At 33.4% G+C, this 19,677-nt stretch overlaps 2 protein-coding genes across 5 annotated transcripts; one reads left to right on the top strand and one right to left on the bottom strand.

Moving 5' to 3' along the window:
• The first annotated feature begins 491 nt into the window (after window positions 1-491).
• Ncc69 (sodium chloride cotransporter 69) lies at window positions 492-15,099 on the top strand. Of its 3 annotated transcripts, none has more exons than XM_031985415.2 (18): window positions 492-973; window positions 3,253-3,720; window positions 9,452-9,611; window positions 9,694-9,789; window positions 10,163-10,354; window positions 10,414-10,590; window positions 10,647-10,786; window positions 10,985-11,284; window positions 11,378-11,603; window positions 11,680-11,801; window positions 11,888-12,023; window positions 12,116-12,327; window positions 12,399-12,640; window positions 12,852-13,000; window positions 13,076-13,403; window positions 13,477-13,631; window positions 13,719-13,827; window positions 13,910-15,099. In XM_031985415.2, exons 2-18 carry the CDS (start codon window positions 3,388-3,390, stop codon window positions 14,043-14,045), a joined length of 3,213 nt encoding a protein of 1,070 aa, XP_031841275.1. In that variant the 5' UTR covers window positions 492-973; window positions 3,253-3,387; the 3' UTR covers window positions 14,046-15,099. The 3 variants fall into 3 exon arrangements, with proteins under 3 accessions (XP_031841275.1, XP_031841276.1, XP_031841277.1); XM_031985416.2 differs by lacking the exon at window positions 492-973 and adding an exon at window positions 984-1,138; XM_031985417.2 differs by lacking the exons at window positions 492-973; window positions 3,253-3,720 and adding an exon at window positions 8,855-8,996.
• LOC116430867 (N(G),N(G)-dimethylarginine dimethylaminohydrolase 1) lies at window positions 14,906-19,655 on the bottom strand. Of its 2 annotated transcripts, XM_076367575.1 has the most exons (6): window positions 19,246-19,655; window positions 18,917-19,019; window positions 18,732-18,829; window positions 17,883-17,939; window positions 16,802-16,897; window positions 14,906-16,539 (listed from the first exon to the last, which is right to left on the bottom strand). In XM_076367575.1, the coding sequence occupies exons 1-6, from the start codon at window positions 19,501-19,503 to the stop codon at window positions 16,285-16,287; spliced, it is 867 nt and encodes a 288-aa protein (XP_076223690.1). In that variant the 5' UTR covers window positions 19,504-19,655; the 3' UTR covers window positions 14,906-16,284. The 2 variants fall into 2 exon arrangements, with proteins under 2 accessions (XP_076223690.1, XP_031841358.1); XM_031985498.2 differs by lacking the exon at window positions 17,883-17,939 and having other exon boundaries at window positions 19,246-19,652.
• Between the last annotated feature and the right edge of the window lie 22 nt (window positions 19,656-19,677).

A 19,677-nucleotide genomic window follows, 5' to 3' on the forward strand; every position in this document is an offset into this window, starting at 1 on the left:
GTAGTAAAGAAACTCGAAAAGCTCTTGCTTCATTTATGCTCGAATTAATTTTCAATATTATTTTCATCTCCTGCGATCTCAAATATTACATACATTTTATTAAAATTCGTCAATGTATATAATCAATATCCATTCAAAGAAAAATAAAATAATTAATAAACAATCTGCGTATGATTCCATAAAATTTTTATATTTCGTATCCTAGGGAAAATCCGTAAACTTAAAACTTTTATAAATTCAAAATTCCTCGCTCTAAACTAGCCGCAAGAATTCAAAAGTCTTGCTTCTACTTTCACGGGGTGAAGCTCATAAAAATGACCCAATTATTTGGACACATAAAATCAAAGAATTTCTTTAAAAAATCACAAGGACCGTGATCGCTAGCGCTGTCATTTCGAGAAAGTGCTTGCGCCGTATAACGCGCGACATTCGGTGCATACGTGAATCGATGCAGACGTGTGTTACGGGTTGCAACAGTGTACGGGGCTAGCCCGAGCACTCCCGGTATAGTAAAAGGGAACCGTGCGACGTTCTGTTAGTAGGAGTCGGGATTTGGTGAGTGTCGGACGTGTCGAAGAGTGGCGAGTCTTTGAAATCGCACGAGTACGTATGACAGAAGTCGCTCGCACGTGCTTGCGAACGAGTGCGCACGGCGGCTCGAACGAATCTACGATTGGTGCGAGTAAATACAGTGAAATACATTAACGCGTTTTTTTGACCACGGGACCGTGGAAAACGTGCCAGGAGAACAGACCGGACACCGGTTTCGTTTCACGTTGAACGACATGCTGTTCTCGTAACATTTCCGGAAAAATTTTCGAACGGTAGACGCACCGTACGCGCAGCGCGGACAGATGTGAACAACTTAAGAGGCGTGAATATTCATGGCGTGAGGTTATGGGGAAATCGGATACATGACAGAGAGCCAGTTCCATCCGAGAGGATCACGTAACGTTGTCCCTGGGAGAAAAAGGTGACGAACTCCGAACACTTTGTTGCTCGTCCCTTCCATCGAAAACGAAACGATTTCTTATTGGGGATGACGCGTTTGCAAAGTCGACGTACCGGTCTTCCCCTTCACGCGAGAATAATGCAACGAAACGTTAGACCATGTTTACTGCGAGATCCGGCGCCTGGGGTGAGCCGGCTGCGTTACTAACTACACCGTTATATTTTTCCAAATTTACATTTTTCTGTAACGTGAGATTATAGATCTCTCGACGTCGAACTCTTTGGATCCTTTGTCTATTTTATGCTTAGCCCTTTGAGAACTAGACTTAAATGACATTTGAATTATTTGTAGAATTGCCCTAACCCGAGTCTGACTTAAAGATGATTAATTTTGATGAAATTCGTTTACGTTATATAGTATAAATTCTGGTAGAAATGAAAAAATTTGTATGTTTCGAGATGTTTTTTTAATTTCTTTATTTATACTGCATTTGAGTAATATACGAACATAATAGTTACAAAAATATTGGTAGAATTTTTTAGATATATAGTTTGATTATTTAACATTAAAAGTGGTCTTGTTTTACAGTGCATTCGATTTATTTCGTCGTAGGTTTTTACCCCTATTACAATTTAGCTTTGACCGCATTGCTTCAAGTGTGAGACACTTAAGAATGAAATTCGATTTAATATTGGTTTGTTCGTAGAGATTTGTTGAAAAATTTAGAAAATTAGTAGACGTCGTAATGTTTAAAAACAGAGGGGTTGCTCACCCTCTATATACATGGTTGCGCTTCTGTGTATCAGTTGCGTCGTAAATCCCCTTAAGAGGGGCTTAAATATGAAAAAGTAATCGTTAAGGGTGCAGACGATAAAGAACGTTATTAAGCCTCGTAATTATCAAAGAGTTATGTTGACAATAAAAACACTGCAAAATAACAGAAATATCTGAATAATAATTCCTCGTTATTAAAATTGTAAATATACTTACCTAAGCAAAGATAACAAGGAAACTACTCTCGAAATAATTATAACTGCACTTTGGACAGTCTTTGGAATTCTGAAATGTTTACTCAGGATATAAATTAAAAATGTAGAAAGAAACACGTCACATAAAGTTACACGCACCTACATGATTGTTGTATGTATTTTACTTTAAATGGTATTCATTTATTGAATAATCATTTATTAATTAATTTATTTATTTAAAAATAGAAGAAAACCCTAAGAAATAAGATTTTCGAGAAAGTTCGAAAATTGGGTGGAGTGGGGCTACGATCTCTGTTTCACCGGAGGAATGTCATTTTTCCGGCGTTACGAGTAACGATTAATTTGATAACTAGATCATCCATGCATTAAACCATCGAAGAAGCAGTAATTATGTGTGGAGTGTTGTAAACAAGGGTAATTTCATAATTGACAAGCCTACGCGGCAGTTGTTAACTAATTGTAACTCGAGAATCAAGGGCATCGGGCGCCGATCCTCGCCGACCCGAACCGGTTATATAGGGGATGTAACGACGCAAGACCTCCTTTGAACTTACTCAGCCAACAAATTTGTAAACAGTGCGTTAAGGATAGGAAATGATCGTTGTTAACGCGCCACGTCTGTAATGGTTTGTCATGTGATTACAATGGAATCATCCTAATCGCAAATAGCCACTATATGGTCGCCCATAGTTACACATAGCCGAGTACATAGCTATACAAGAATTCAAAGGCTAAAATTCCTTATTCATATTTTGATTGTTATATTATGTTTCCAGCAAATAAATACATTGTAATTATAATTTTTATTCATTACGTTTAAATATCATTTTATTTACCAGAACGTTAAATTACTCATCCGTGGATGATCAGAATAACATTGTATCTCAAAAGTAAACCGGAATAAATTTAATAATTCTTGTCTTGTACATAGTTTTATCGAGTCATGTGTGCTTACTCTTGTAATCTTTAATACTCGGCAATTAGCATTTATGCATTAGTTGTTATAATCGGTGCCAGTTATTTATAGTCATCCGGTAGTGACGGATAGCTAAGAAAAGTTATTTGTACAGTTATGTAAATTTACGTATAGTCACGGTTGTACATGATCGACTAAACGAGTGTCACGAGTAAGACTTGTTTTATCATATTGACGGACTTCAAGTGTTTAATTTATCAAACTGCATTGAAGGAAGCTAAATCCACAACTGACCCAATGAGGAACCCTTATAATAACTTCTCCGTTCCATGTTCCCCTTAAATAAACGTCCGCCAAGTGTCCGTCTAACATTCGATCTTCCACGATTGTTGCAGGAGGATAGAATTGATAAATTCGTGAGATCACAAAAGAAGCTGGATTTACCGTGCAACTTTCTGAAGAATTTTGACTGTCTAGAGACTCCTAGACTTCAAATTGTAGTGATCATCATTGGTCTCATGAGATAACTGATGAAGAAGGACGATCAGCAGGTGCATGGAAGATTAGAGACAGAGCGCGACGAGACAATAAAAAAAATGGCACACGAAAACGGCGTAAATGGCGACACCGATTCCGAATCGGTGGAATTGAATCCCTTGAGGAGGACCAGGTTCCACGTGAACCGCGTCGACAGTTTGGAGGGTCGTGCTAGTCTTCTTGGGGAACAAGAGACCAAAAAGTCCCTGAGGCACATGACCAGAGAGGCTCTGCCCAGGTTGGACAATTACAGGAACATTATGAGCATCCAGGCTGCTCATAGGCCATCCTTGGACGAGCTCCATAATCCCACTCTGCTTAACAAGGTAAGGATGATGATACTTGACCATTAATAGGACCACTGGTTCCTTTGTTTTACAATGCGACGGTAGTTGTACTCATTACGGCTCACGATGGTGCCGTATAGTCTCCGTATTCTTTCCGGCTGTACGGTCATGCGAGTACTCAATCACTTTGCCCCTTTTTCTGTAACTTTGGGGCCACTCTAATCAGCCCTTCGATTATATTGATGTCAATTTTCATTGAAAGAGTTTTTAATACTTTAAATATTTCTCATAATTTCTCTAGGATTGTTCGCGATTAATTCTTGCACGAAAAAAAACATTTTTACGGAAATGACTACTTAACAGACCTTGGAAAACTAATACAGAAGAAAGCGATATTCGTCTGAAATATTTCTTTCTCGTTCTGAGAAGAATTCCTTTTTCATGTAAAATTCAATTGTTCTAACTCGACATTAAATAATGCCAGTCAGAAAAATTTATATTTTCCTCATAATAAATAGAATCTGTCTAATTTATAATTTGTATAGCTGAATAATGAATGAATATTCATAAAATGTCAAAAATTTCTGTTTTCCGTTCTAAATATTTGAAATTTGACAGATAAATGAGACTTTTGTAATCGACCGTATGTAAACAGTAAATAACGCCCTGTTATACATATTAACGTTAGAAACAACAATTAATGGAAACAGGGGACGTTTAATCCTGTTAGACTGCATTGTACGGATGTTCTCCCGAAATTGTTCTCTGACCATGTTGCTTCTCTTCAGCGGCGGCTAATCCGTGTCAATTGAAGAAGCCTCCGTCGCAACCCTCTTTAGCCTGACCGGGCCGCAGGCTACCAATCTTCGCGTTTTGACCTGACAGGATTTTTTGAAAGTCCCCTGATGCGCGTCTAACTGAATAGAAGCTCCGATGAACCGATTGATTGACCGAAATACGATATGTCCGGCGGAACGTACCACCGTAACGACTTAAATTCATCATCTAGATTGCCTCCGACACGGAGCTAACAATAATTCAACCCTAATAAATTTTGGATACGATTCGGATTTTTCGATAGTTCCATTTTCGAGATGTAAACTATTCATCTGAACCTCAACGCTCGTTGTCTGTTCATCATTTACAAGCTAGATGCTACACGTTTTCTTTATTAAATATAATTAGTTAACCGAAGGAACGATTCACTGAAATCTGCAACAGTTTAAAATGTTTGGTTAACATTATGAATTAACAAGTTAAGATTTTTCAATATTTCCTCTACGAAGATATTATATAGAATTTTTTTGCAAGCGTACATTGTAAATTGTAAAATATTTGTATACCGGTAATTATATATAGGGTGATTCGTAAATACATGTCAGTGCTTCAGGGGGCGAATCCACACGCCGAAAGAAGTAAAAATATGTCATATGAACGTACGTTCTATATACCCTGGTGTTCGAGTTATGGATGATTAAAGGAAATGCTGGAAGTACCCGTATCGTACTATAATACACGCTTTTGAACGCCTTAATACTTTTTACTGTTAACTGTATCTAATATTTACAAAGAATATTCATCGATCACGATCTTCTGATCTTAATTTAATATACTTTTACCTTTGATATTACTTAAAAACTATTGTGTATGTAACGCAAGTAAATAATGTGCACGATCTGCAAGAAAGGATACAAAATGGAAACGAGACTATTTGACGGATACATGATTTCTTTGAGCATTTCCTTTAATCATCTATAACTCGAAATCTAAGGTATATCGAATATATGTTCATGTGACATTTTTTATTTGATTTGGCGTGTATATTCAGCCCCTGAAGTATTGGCATGTATTTAAGTATCATCCTGTATATGTTTATATTCGGAATAAATTGTACCTCGACTCATTAAGATTTCTATCAGATCGTCTTCTATCAAAGTGCGCAATGTTTTTCATAGAAAATTTTGGAAAATAGACACGTGGGAGCTTTACGTGCTATACCGGGTTAAACTGGAAACCCCCACGTCCCGTTGTACAATTAAAGCATCACTTGAAATGGTTATAAATGCCACAAGACTGTCTCATCCACCAGAAATATTTATTCATGAAGTTCATGCCTCCGTGTGAGTACAGCTATATTTCTGGGCTGCCGGTGAATTATGAATTACATCGGTGATTTCGATTCCTCGAACTGCTCGGTATTCAGCTTGACCTCCCATTAATTCGTTGATCTTTTGGACATTGTTTTTACAATAATCATTTGACATCATTGTGGGTCGAGATAATTTAACAATCAAACCGTACAAATTGTCGAATGCAAAGTGTTGACTGAAAAAATGCGAGAGACATTCTACTTTCCGTAGATTGACATAGATAGACAATTTAGTCAGAAACCAAATGATTTTTTCCCAAAAATCTATTTATTTATAGACACACAATTATATAATCATTTTGAAGACATGGCCACGGTTGACCTACAGTCTGAGTCAACGTCCTATGATTACACTGATTACGAAAATTTATGACTGAGTACCGAGATCGTAACATTGTAATATACAACAAATAAATTGTATAATGGACCATAAACAAAGATGATTCTCATTTATGAAGTGTAAAAAGAACATGTGAAAGATCGAAACGCGTTAAGAGACAATTTTTATAAACGCGAGAGTTAAGCCTAAAAAGCTGTTGATATTTTTAAGGCGGTGTAGTTTCAGTGGTCAATATTTCATTTCGAATGAAAATTCAGTTTTGACCTACCAGTTGAAATATCAATCGCGAATCCGAATTGTACAGCATGTGTGGCTTAACGAGAGTGCCAATGGGACCAGTAAAACGCGTGCTCCGAATACATTACGGGTCGAGGGATAAGCGTTTGTTATTATTTGACTATTATACCACGTTATTCTGTGAACGTGTTGGTACATGATCACATATAACGCTGCGTGAGAAGCGCTCCTTCTCGCGTCGTTCTTTTCTTCGATGCGACGCGCTCGTAATTCACTTACCCGACCCATGTATAGGGTGTGAAACAAGTAATGCTCATATATTTATAGGGTGAGTCTTCTTTTACTTCCTCCTCTGGACCAGTTGACGTTTTTTTAAAAGAATTCTATGAAAATATTTTCATTAATAATTTGATTATTTTCAAATGACTGCATTTATTTGACAAATAATTTTTGTTGGTGTTAGTGATCATTTTCTGCTTAAATTCGATATATTATGAAAAACTCATAGGTTGTATCGGACGCCCCTAAATATAGAAGTTAGGTTTACGTAAGTAGGGTTGATTTTTGTGGACACTGTAAATGCATAAAATTTAAGGCAAATTTTGATAACACCCTGTATATGAAGATTTTTTATGATTCTACCATCTCGTAGAATCGAGGTGAATAGCAGAGGCGTAGTATAATCGTGTGCGTGTTTCTATAGTGTTTAAAGGGGCAGAAAATTATACCAGGTGCATCCCTCGAAAATATACCTGAACCATGTAACCTTTATAGAGTTGCTTACAGCTGAGGGTTCCGGATGTAAGCTGCATTCTTTTGATTGAAATATTCCAACGTTTCGCTAACATTGCAGCTTGCTTCATTCGGGGATCAAATGACACACTGATTCGAAACCAGGTTTCTTTTTAGTCCAACTTCTGCCAAATAACCCATGTGTCACAGAATTTGTAAGAACATCTACTTCCTTAAATTGTGTACTAACTTAAACCAGACCCCAAAATTTGATACAAACATAAGATACGAACAAGAAGACAATGTAATTTCACATCTATAGCATTACAAAATGTTACAAACGGTATGTATGTATTATAAAATGAATTTAAGAATGAAAACGATGCCTTATATTATCAAATTAAATCTTGACGCGAACTTGATACCCAAGGATTTTAAATCCACCTAATTAGCTGAAACATAGCAAAAATAAACATGTTTCATATTTCCACTGGTGTAAGGAACATCACTGTGCTAATTATTACACGTAACGCAATACGCAACGTGATACGTGACTCCGTGATTTCTGAAACACGAGTTTCCTTCTCACGGCTAGAAATGGGGTAGATTTGAAGATTGCGGGGACATTTAAAAAAAGAAATGATTTCTTGGAATCTTGAATATTTGAGAGACATCGTCAGACACGTTTTTCTTTTCACGGAAGGTAAGCTGCCGCGAGATCGACACCGCGCAGCCGTGTAAGAATAATTTTGCAATTATGCTGGAGACCAAGGCACGATATTCGAGGATAGGAGCGGGAAATAATGGGATGAAATAATCGTCTCTCTAAGAGCTATAAAAGCGGAGAGCCACGCGTCGAGAAGGCTCGGTTACCCTTGAACCACCTCTTAATCTTTTTCGTTCGGCTTTTTCCTCTCGTTATTTTAAGAAAATTATCTAATTAAGTGCCGCGCGTAATCGGGACCAGCAGAGTTAATTACAGAAGGTCAACCTTGAAAATATCTGAATTTTATGTGAACGATTCCCGCACCCCTAATCTTGACTTCACCATGACATCCTGGTGTGATCCAATTACACTTTAGTTCGTTTCTACGGCTTCCGAAAACGTTTGTTTGCCGAAGATACATGCGGATGTAGGAAGGCTGATACTAATCCTCGGTGCTTTGCGCAAATCTTATGCAATGCTTAACTCTGAAGATTTTCATTTAGCGCTTTGGAGCACTCGCATCGCAATGAACTGTGGCATTGAATTATTTTTTGTTTCTGTGACCATACATTTTCCCTTTCTTTTTAAATTTATCAATTTGAGAAAGAAAAAGTGTTAAATAGATTTCATTGGCTCGACAGGAAAGCAATGTTGGTTTTATTTAGTACATTCTTAATTTATTTAGTCTATTATATAGTGTCCATTGTGTAGTGGAATCCTTAGCTTTTAATTCATTGTTTAAAATATCTGAAATATAGTTTTTTTATAGCAGTCCTTATTAGAGGAATGATATTTCGCAAGAAATTCATAGAGAAGGGGGTGCGTCCCGGTAGGAACGGAAGACTCGATATTTAAGTCGAATTTCTAAAAAGTGTCTCAACATTGGGCGACGTGTAATGTACGGCATGTGAGGCATTGTTACGTAAATCGTTAGTCTTCATTGGTCGACTGGCGACCCTTCCTCTAGACGAATCACCTTCAATGCCGATAACCACCTCTAAATCTCAATTTACGCGTAACGCTCGCGTACAGAGATCCGTAGATCTCTCGACACAACTTCTACAGTTTAATTCTATAAATACTTGTACGTCTGTAGTAACAGGAGCAAACACGGGGCCCATTCATAATCGTACGAACTCCAGCTGGTCGCTGTGAGTATGTATGTAGAACAATCACTCAGTTTGCACTCGAATGATCTAGATTAATAGGACTATTAACCCTTCGCGGTTCAAATTATTCTTCAGCTATTTTGGAACTTGGTCTGGACCACGATGTCATTCATCGAACTCGATCGAACTCGAAACTACGTTTCAGTTGCGCTAATTGCAATTTAATGTCCTCGGTATATTGAAGAGCTAATGTTTCAACACTTCAGTATTTAATTTGATCTCAAAATCGATTGCTTTAATAGCAATTTACTGATATAATGCGTCTCTTGCATTCTGCATTGTGTAAAATATAGTGCATCAGAGTGATGAGAAGTAAATGATCCATCATTAGACTACGTGTATGGCACATACAAACCCACAGAATTTAATAAAACAATTGTGACAATTGTTCTTAAAAATAAGAAACAGTTGAATTTATTATTTTCCTCTTATATTAGGGATCAGGCTCCCATACACTACCCATCGCGCACGTGAAACCACCGACTTCCGGTATCAAATTCGGATGGATTCAGGGTGTCCTGCTGCGATGTCTTCTCAACATTTGGGGAGTGATGTTGTTTTTGCGACTCTCCTGGGTCGTGGCACAAGCTGGCACAGGTAACTACACCAGCCAGCGACATGATTATATGTAGAATCGATGATACGTTAATATGCAAAATTATTTTATCTATAATTCCAGGACAAGCTATCCTGTTAATCCTCACGACTACAGCCGTGACCACGATAACGTCGCTGTCAATGTCAGCGATTAGTACAAATGGGCTCATTAAAGGAGGTAAATAATACTCCTGTGTGAATGAGTGAATCATCGGCGCAAGCTAAGACGAATTAAAACGACTATTAACGATGAACAGTGATGGTATAATCAGATTAAACCAATCGGCCAGAAACGAGTTTGACGGGGTGTATCTGCAAATTACAATTTGTTGCATTGAAACCGCGAGGAAGACAAGATTAATCCTTACAATCTGCTGTTTTTTAATTAATAACTAAAATTACCATCTAACTCTGTCATTTAAAAACTAACTTTCCTTCATCTATTACCATTAACAGTTTTTCATTAGTAGCATAAATTACATTCATTAAATGATTTCATGTGTTTTTGCCTTTAGCAAGAATCTGTAAGATTGATTAATGGTTTTCCGTAGGTGGCACGTATTACATGATTTCCAGATCATTGGGACCAGAATTTGGAGGTGCTATAGGATTAATATTTTCTTTGGCGAACGCGGTTGCCTGTGCCATGTACGTTGTTGGCTTTGGCGAAAGTATGGTCGATTGCCTTAAAGCTAATGGAATTTGTATCATCGACTGCGATAACTCCGATATCAGAATCATAGGTACGTAAGATTTTTCATGATTCCAGCGACGTGATGTTTTAACCGCTTATTTGTTGTAGGTTGCGTTACAATAGTCTTGCTTCTGTTGATCGTGATGATCGGTTTGGAGTGGGAGGCGAAAGCGCAGATCGGTTTACTCGTTATTTTGCTTGTGGCTATAGCTGACTTCATGATCGGTACTTTCATTGGTCCTAAAGATGATGAAGAGAAAGCCAAAGGATTCATAGGATATAATGGTAATGTCTATTAAAAAATAATATAGAGGAATATTAATGAGCTTTTTGTTTGGCAGGTGATTTGTTCAAGGAGAATATTTATTCGGACTATAGGTACTACGAGGGAGTGGAACATAATTTTTTTTCAGTTTTGGCTATCTTTTTCCCAGCGGCAACAGGTATCCTGGCAGGTGCGAATATATCCGGTGATTTGAAGGTGATTTAGTCCTTTCGTCTACAGGGAATTTCCTAATACCACATTTATTAAAATTATACGTTACCAATATTTTAATATACAAGTAGTGTTTTTAAATATATGTACATTTAAATTCAAGCAATATTTTTTGAATAGTAGTAGATAATTTAACTCCAACTTTAAAAATCATTTGACTAATATAATATTTGTTTTGAACAGGACCCGCAGACAGCGATACCTAAGGGTACATTGTTAGCAATACTTTTAACAACAATTTCTTACATTCTTATGGCTCTCATGGTAGGAGGTACAGTTTTAAGAGACGCATCTGGCGATGTAAACGATCTGTGGAACGTGTTCAATAATTCATACACTGCAGTAGCAACTGTTAACTCGAGTAATGAAACGATGGAGAGTACTACTGTTGCTACAGATTTTAATGAAATAGTTTGGAGTATATATGGTACAAAATTTAATTGTACAGGCAACTGTTCTTATGGTAGCCATAATAGTTTCCAGGTATGGCTTGAAACATATTGTGAAGAACATCACTAGTGTTCATTAAAATCAAACATTTATTATATTCTTTATAACTTAAATTAAATTGTTTAGGTGATCGAATTGGTCTCTGTATTTGGTCCAATTATTTATGCTGGGTGTTTCGCAGCTACATTATCAAGTGCCTTAGCAACATTGGTTTCTGCACCTAAAGTATTTCAAGCTCTTTGCCTTGATCAATTGTATCCTGGAATAGCGTGGTTTAGTGGTGAAAAGGACAAGGAACCGATTCGTGGATATTTTCTTACATTTATAATCGCTGTTGGTTTTATCTTAATTGGTAAATGTCCTAATTTTTAAAATTAATCACTAGCACTTATCGATTGTCTTTATAAAATATGATTTTCGTTTTTCAGGTGAATTAAATGCCATAGCTGCTTTGATCTCGAACTTCTTTTTAGCTGCCTACACTTTAATCAATTTTAGCACTTTTCATGCTTCACTGGCAAAACCAATTGGTTGGCGACCAACATTTAAAGTACTATATTTGTTATAATATTTTATAAACAAAGTAATCAATGATTTTACAAAGATATTGTAATATTTTGTATTTTCTTATTTTAGTATTACAATATGTGGCTAAGTCTTGCCGGTTCTATTCTCTGTGTCTCTGTGATGTTCTTGATCTCATGGTGGACAGCTCTAATTACTTTATGTGTGGTTTTAGCTTTATATTTAGTAGTTTCCTACAGAAAACCAGGTATAAATATACCTATAACTGTATAATGTATAATTTCATACGTTTAATATTCCGATGTTTACAAACGATATAAAAATAATATTATTTTACAGATGTCAATTGGGGATCGACCACACAAGCGCAAACCTACAATAACGCCTTAACAGCTGTTCAACAGTTAGACAGAGTTGAAGATCACGTTAAAAACTACAGGCCTCAGCTTTTGGTACTCACCGGCATGCCAAGTGCGAGATCATCACTCGTTGATTTTGCTCATCATATTACCAAAAATAATAGTTTATTTATTTGTGGACATATAATTGAGGTAAATTATTGAATATATTAAAATTATGGTATGATATCAAGCATGGCTAGAATATTACAAATTTGTTTCAGACGCCAATATCATATAAAACACGTAATTCCATGGTCACGAAATGTACTTCCTGGTTCAGGGGAAATAAGATTAAAGCGTTTTATTCTTTGGTGGATGGTGCAAATTTTCAAGATGGTGCTACTTCTCTTTTGCAAGCAGCTGGCTTAGGAAAAATGAGACCTAACATTTTATTAATGGGCTATAAACAGGACTGGGCATCGTGCCCTCGAGAAAACTTGAATATGTATTTTAACATAATGCAGTTAGTATTTTATTAAAGTAAAGAATTGAATGAAAACATAATACTTAAATAAACAATGTTCCTTAATGAATCATATTGATACTAGAACTGTTGATCATGTAAAAATTATATCACTAATTCGTATAAAAAAAAATATTAAGGGGCATCATTTTATTTTAGTATTAATTTAAATTTTACTTTTTATAATCATCCTTATGTATTATCTATTTAGTAAAGCATTGGATATGCATATAGCAGTTGCACTCCTTCGAATTAGCGAAGGTTTAGACTATGGTGTCGCCATAGGAGATATTGAAGAACAGAAAAAGAATGCGGCATCTTCGATACCAGGAAATCAAAGTTTTTCACAACTTAGTCAAGGTTCGTAAAATATTTATAACTGTTTTTGTATTTATACAAAATGAAATATAAAATAAAAAATATTTATGCTTGTAGCTAGTAGCACGTCAGACATTTCAATACCTGGCAGTCCGGCACCAAGGCGATCCAAAATGATCAATGAATATCCTAATCCAACAATAGAAGATCAACGCGAAAACCGACCGAATATCATACCTGTGGCGAAAGATATACTTAACGCTGTAACAAAATTCCAGCGTAAACAAAAAAAGGGCACTATAGACGTATGGTGGTTATACGATGATGGTGGTTTAACTCTTCTCTTACCATATATTATTAGTACAAGAGGAAATTGGTCTAACAGTAAATTGAGGGTATTTGCACTTGCTAATAAATATTCTGAGCTAGAATATGAACAGAGAAAGTAAGTATTAATGTACATAATTCTATGGTTAAAGATAGACAAAAAATAGTTAATATTACTATTTTATATCTAGCATGGCAAGTCTTTTATCAAAATTCCGGATAGACTACTCTGCCTTAAAAGTCATACCAGATATTTCAAAACCAGCACAAGATAGTACGAAAAGTTTTTTTAATTCGTTAATAATAAATTTTCAACAAACGGACGATCCCAAGGCAACAGACGATGGTTCGTTAAAATAACTATTATATACGCGATATGATACATGGCATATTTTGATTACAAAATTCTAAATAATTTATTAATTATTTTCAGATATTATTAAAGATTCTGAATTACTTGCCATGAAAGAAAAAACGAACAGGCATTTGCGTCTAAGAGAATTGTTACTTGAAAATTCAATGGAAGCTAATTTAGTTGTTATGTAAGTAAAAGAAATCTAAAGGAGAAGTTTGTCATTTAGTTACATATAGAAATATTTTTTAATACATTTCACTTATTTTCAGGACATTACCAATGCCACGCAAGGGTGCTGTATCAGCACCCCTCTATATGGCTTGGCTGGAGACTTTAACGCGTGATATGCCGCCATTTTTACTTGTTCGAGGGAACCATACATCTGTTTTAACATTTTACTCTTAATAACGCCAAAGAAGAGAAAAATAAGAAGACTTATATATAACAAAACTTTTTCAGCTAAGGCTGATTACCGAAATTAGTTAGTGCTCTTTTAATAATGACTTAAACACTATACGTACGAAATGATTTAATAAAAGGAGAAAAACAACATGGTAATATATAAAACTAATGGTGCCTTTATGAATGAAAAGGCACACATTTAAATGAGTTAGTATTTAAGAGTGTGTGTTTACCAAGGACTAATACCTAAATCTGTTTAATCATGATAAATGCACCAAGACTGTTATTTTTTTAAAGACACGTTTGCCAGAATAATTGTTCCTAAATTTCTAAATAATGTTTTCCATCCATCAACTATAAAAATAAAATTAATTACATCTTCACGAATACTTAAAATAAAAGAAAATACATGTAATACAACATGATCACCAATAATATAGTCTACATATTTGCTTACAATTATTCAAATTCTTGAGGAATATATGTTAGTATTTAAATTGTATAGCTGGGTACAAATCATTGACAATCATTTCATTTCGTATAAGAAGCTTCCCAAAAATATTTTGAATAAATTTAAGCAAATATGAATTATTTGCGACAAAATTAGAAAAGCATACTAGTCTTAGGATTAATATTAAAATTAAAAATGGTGTTTATTTGTTTAGATTATAAAATTCTGTACAAAGGTTTCAATTTTAATGATATTCTAAACTTTATACTAAGTTACATGTCCGCTGAAATTTTGCAAATGTTTTTCAGAATACTTTTAAACAAAGTAGTTATTGTAATAACAAAGTTGAAATTAAATACGTGTTCTTCCATTTACATGGGTAGGAATAATTGGTAAGAATTAGACTATAATGTCTAGTGTGTATATCTTTTATTTTGTTTACAACTTTGTAGTCTTATACACTTTGGAATACTTGCAAATAATTATACAGAATCGTTCTAAATCTAATATACAAAGTGTGAAATATTTATCATAAAATACTTTCATATTAAAAAAATGGTTTAGAAAATTACAAAAGCGAAAGGAACACTGAAATTAATGCAAAAATATGCATATCAAATTGTACAAAAATGCAATAAAATTACTTAAATATTGTCATGACTTTAAAAACACCAAAAAACCGTTGTAGTACGTCATTTAAAAACTGTAATATATTATAGACATTGTAAATTTGCCAAAACACATCAAGCTTGCCATACTATATATTGTGTATATGTATCAAGTTTATTTATATAGATTTCTTGTCTTTTCTGTTCAGTAGACTCTTAATTATGTAACTTTGCTTTAATGTGAATCAGCTCATTAACTCTTAACTATTAGCGCTTTTCTATATATTATTAACTTTATAGTATATTATTGAATAATAGAAGAGCTCTATTTGAATAGTTTGGTGAACACGATTTATAGACTAGTAGCAAATGCATTTGAAGGTGTAAGAATACTGATGATTAATTTCTAATCATTGATTTCTAATTGTATAACATAATATATCAAAAGTAGAAGACATTAACTGTATACTGAGATTGTATAGCATTAATTTTATGATTTTCTTTGTTTTGTGCTATATTAAAAAATTGTTTCCATTTATTTGTATAGCTTGTGAATTTTTAACATCACAAGTATTTGTAAAGAAGAATTTTTGTGCAGTATTAATGACTTTTATATTTTGATATCGAATTTATTGTATATATTGGAAGTTGAACTTATAATATATCATGAGACATAAAATATAAAATCAAAAATAAAAACAATGATAGAATATGTTTGTAAATATGAAAAAAATAAAAAAAATATTATTAACAATAAAATATTATTTTATCATGTATATACAAATGCTGCCACAATAAAATGAAGAATATATAAAAAAAAAATATTTTTTACACGAATGGCAAGATAAAAATCATGACTGTATATAAGTCTAAAAATTAGGTAAATTATTACTGTTTCAATATATTATTCTCTATTGTAAATACATTAAAATCAAATATATTAATCTTTTTAACTATAAACTCTTTTTTCTATTAAGATAACCTTTTTATAAAATAATTATAAAATAAATTTTTTGTTTATTAGTTTTAGAGTGACGTAATTGTTACGTCAATATTATAGTTCTTTTGCACAGCATTTTGGTAATATTTCTCATTAGAAATATTTAAACTTGATTTGTGTTAAAATTTGACACTAGCAATTGAACACGTTTGCTAGATTTGAATTAAATTGTTATTTTTTGGTTTAGATACTGCGAATATGTCTGGGTCTACGTACCAGTAAGCAACAAGACGTTAAACCAGAACTGACCTTTGCTAATTCAGACATATGCAATGATCTGGTTGGAAATTCAATTTTTTCTGCAAACACTTTACTTGATTGTGGAATCTCATCTTCTGAGCGATGAATTAACGTTCCATTCACATATAGTACATTGGCGGCAACATCTTCAGGCACAGTAAATGTTTGATAACTATATGTTGCCTCCCTTTCAATTCTCTATATGAAGCAATACAAAACATAAGGACAATTTCGTATAATTACAAATTAATTAAAAGATTTTTTTAGTCTTTATTGGTTCATAATTACAACTGCTACTAGTATTGAAAATTTTATTAAAAAATCTTTAATTGTTAATTATTGTATTAATACTAGGATTGAAATTGTAAAAATTCTCCCACATTGAATGTGTTAAACAATCCCTGATAGATAAATCATTGACTAGAATTTGACAGAAAATTATAATACTAAAATTAGATACCTTTAAAACTTCTTGTGATTCTTTTCCTGCACCAACACAAATAATGTCTGGACCAGCCATTGTAACTAAAGCTTTGAGACGTTTAGATTCAGCAACCTGTAAGAAATAATTAAATAAGAACAATATATATTTATTATCAAGTAGTTTAATATTTTCTGTATACCCAATTAACTTTTATTCTGATGTTTATAACTAATATTTTCCTTATCTCAAGAATATCATACAAGAAGATCATACTTTTTGTTACAAGAAAATAATTATATTTATAACTTAAGCATAAGTTTTTTTTATAAGCCACTCCCTGTAAAATTTATTTAAACATGATGCATCTAATAACAAATAAAAATTATTCACTATATTGAATGATTTTGTAGCATTGCATTAACTAAAATATTGAAGCAAAGTTTCATTATTGTGAATGAAACAAATATAATAATTTATCTGAATTTCATAGAACGTTTAATAATAAAACTTTCATGTGTTAGATAATAGTAGTTTCAAAATAAATTTCGGTTTATTTTTATAAGGCTGAAAACATGAGATAGAATTATTATATACTCTATTTGTTGTTTTATGAAAAGGTCATTATATTTGTTCCAAAATGGTAAGTGCATACTAATATTAACTTATGTGTTTTGTCTGTTATAGTAACAGAAAATAATGCAACCTTGATCGATTACTAGAAGTTCTTCATTGGTAAGTGATAGAGATATAATGTGCAGCACATATGATACTTTCCTAACAATTACAATGCCTTTTTAACAATAATCGATTCAAGCTGCATTGTACTAGAGTTAACAATATGACATACCTATGCAGATAGATTTAAATGTTAATTGTGTGCAAATGTAAGAGTAAAATATTTCTGTACATAAGTGTATGTGTGTTTCATGTGCAAAACTGCACCAAGCCATAAATCACATAGTAATATTCTTCATATGAAAGCATTTTTTAAAAATCTATAATATAAAATATCTAATCATAAATAAACTTTATGAAATCGTGCTAAATTGTGTTTCTAAATTGTGAATTTTTTTTGCAATGGAATATGCAAAGGAAAATCAGTCTAATACACCCAAACCTGAAGTGGGGCTGAGGTAAGACTTTCCACTATCACCTCTTCGCCACCATCACCCACCTTAAATGAACATTAAAAGAGTAAATTGTATAATGTTAATATTTATACTTCATTAGAAATATTTTCAACCCAATGTATATATGCATATACAAATATTTGCACACTTATATTCACTATTTGTACACCATATTCTATAAAATGTGCTGCAAATATGTATCTTATTAACATTAATATGAAAGTATCTAAAATGCTTACATGTAACTAAGAAAATACAATATAATCACAGAGTATCAGTGGTTCATGATAGAATTAATAACTATATTCTTATTATTACTTAACAATAATACCTAAAAATGTAGCTATGAAAACTCTCTAAAATTCTAAAACTTAAAGCTTAAGTAGCTTACATTTTAATTTAACTATTGCATTCTGCTTCACATATATTATACAATCACATTTATTCTATTTCTCTAACTGTTCCTCTATACTATGTAAATACTATAAACATTTAAAAAACAAATTCTTTCAAGGCAAAGCAATCACAAAACACATACACATTTTAGTTTCTTGATGGTACACTATATTCATTATAGACACAGGATATAGTATGCAACTAGATACTGTAAAAAACTTGGAAAACATTTTAATACACAAAGAAAATGATATTATTATATTGAGAAATATTTTATCAGACCGTTCATGCTCCTTTTGTATGTTTTCGAAAGGGTTAGAAATTATAAATTTCTTGTATGAATAGAGCATTAAAAAAATAATTGAATAAAATACTTCTTAAACAATTGAAACATATGAAATACCTTAAACGTTAAATGTTATTTTTGAAAATTAACTAACCTTGATAGGTACACAAGGATACTCTGGAAATGCTGCTGCAACAGCTCTTGCACCTGCTTCATTTGTATAATGGGATAGTCCAACAAAGAATTCTCTACCTATAACAATAAATTAAAAACAATCTTATTAATATTAAATAGTAATTTATTATGATGTTAGTTTTATATTGAAAATTAAAAATTTACCAGTAAATAACACATCACCCCCATCTAGATGAGCATTTTTATCAGCAATTTCTATAAGTGGAATCTCCAATTCCTTCTTTAAAACAGCTCTAATTGTCTCAATCTGAAAATTAGATCATCACCTTTTCAGCTACAAATACACTGACACCACCATTCACTGTGACGTACAATTTAAACTAATCAGTGTCGGTTATTCCATACTTCAATTTATGTGTATATATACATATATACATACATACGTACGTACATGCAGACAGAGGCATACGTACGTATCCAAAACAACTAAAGAAATAAAACATGTTTGTGAGAATAGATAATATGATAAATACCTCTTTCATCCGAGACGATTCGTTTGGTCGTGCTATGAGTGCGATACCGTTGCAGACGACAGCAATATCTTCAACGAAAACGCAAAGCGGAGAATTTTCATCCGGTGGCATTTCAACGACATCAATATCGAGTTCTCGCAAAAGTTGAGCCAGCGCCAAATGCTGTGTTCTAGCCTCGTCTAACGTGACCTCGCCTCTCGTTCGAAGCGATAGAGGAATACGGCAGAGAACCGCATGTGTATAACGATGAAAGGGCATGGTTTATGAATGGAACGATCTTCTTGTCAAAATATTATGCAAACTTCGGTGTTCTCCTTCTTTTTTTAATTGATACGATACGATCACTAACTAGGTTACAACTTTCGCTCAGCTTTAGCAGAACGCCAAGCTACTACTACTGTAGATTTTGACGTTTATATAAAAACAACAATG

This window comes from Nomia melanderi, chromosome 5, assembly GCF_051020985.1.
Source record: "Nomia melanderi isolate GNS246 chromosome 5, iyNomMela1, whole genome shotgun sequence".
NCBI lineage: Eukaryota > Metazoa > Arthropoda > Insecta > Hymenoptera > Halictidae > Nomia > Nomia melanderi.

Coding starts and splice junctions, on each gene's coding strand:
- LOC116430867 (XM_076367575.1), bottom strand. CDS start 19,503: ATGCCCTTTCATCGTTATACACATGCGGTTCTCTGCCGTATTCCTCTA. Junction 19,020..19,245: donor AATCGTCTCGGATGAAAGAG/GTATTTATCATA, acceptor TCTAATTTTCAG/ATTGAGACAATTAGAGCTGT. Junction 18,830..18,916: donor GGGTGATGTGTTATTTACTG/GTAAATTTTTAA, acceptor TTATTGTTATAG/GTAGAGAATTCTTTGTTGGA.
- Ncc69 (XM_031985415.2), top strand. CDS start 3,388: ATGAAGAAGGACGATCAGCAGGTGCATGGAAGATTAGAGACAGAGCGC. Junction 9,612..9,693: donor CGTGGCACAAGCTGGCACAG/GTAACTACACCA, acceptor CTATAATTCCAG/GACAAGCTATCCTGTTAATC. Junction 10,787..10,984: donor ATATATCCGGTGATTTGAAG/GTGATTTAGTCC, acceptor TGTTTTGAACAG/GACCCGCAGACAGCGATACC.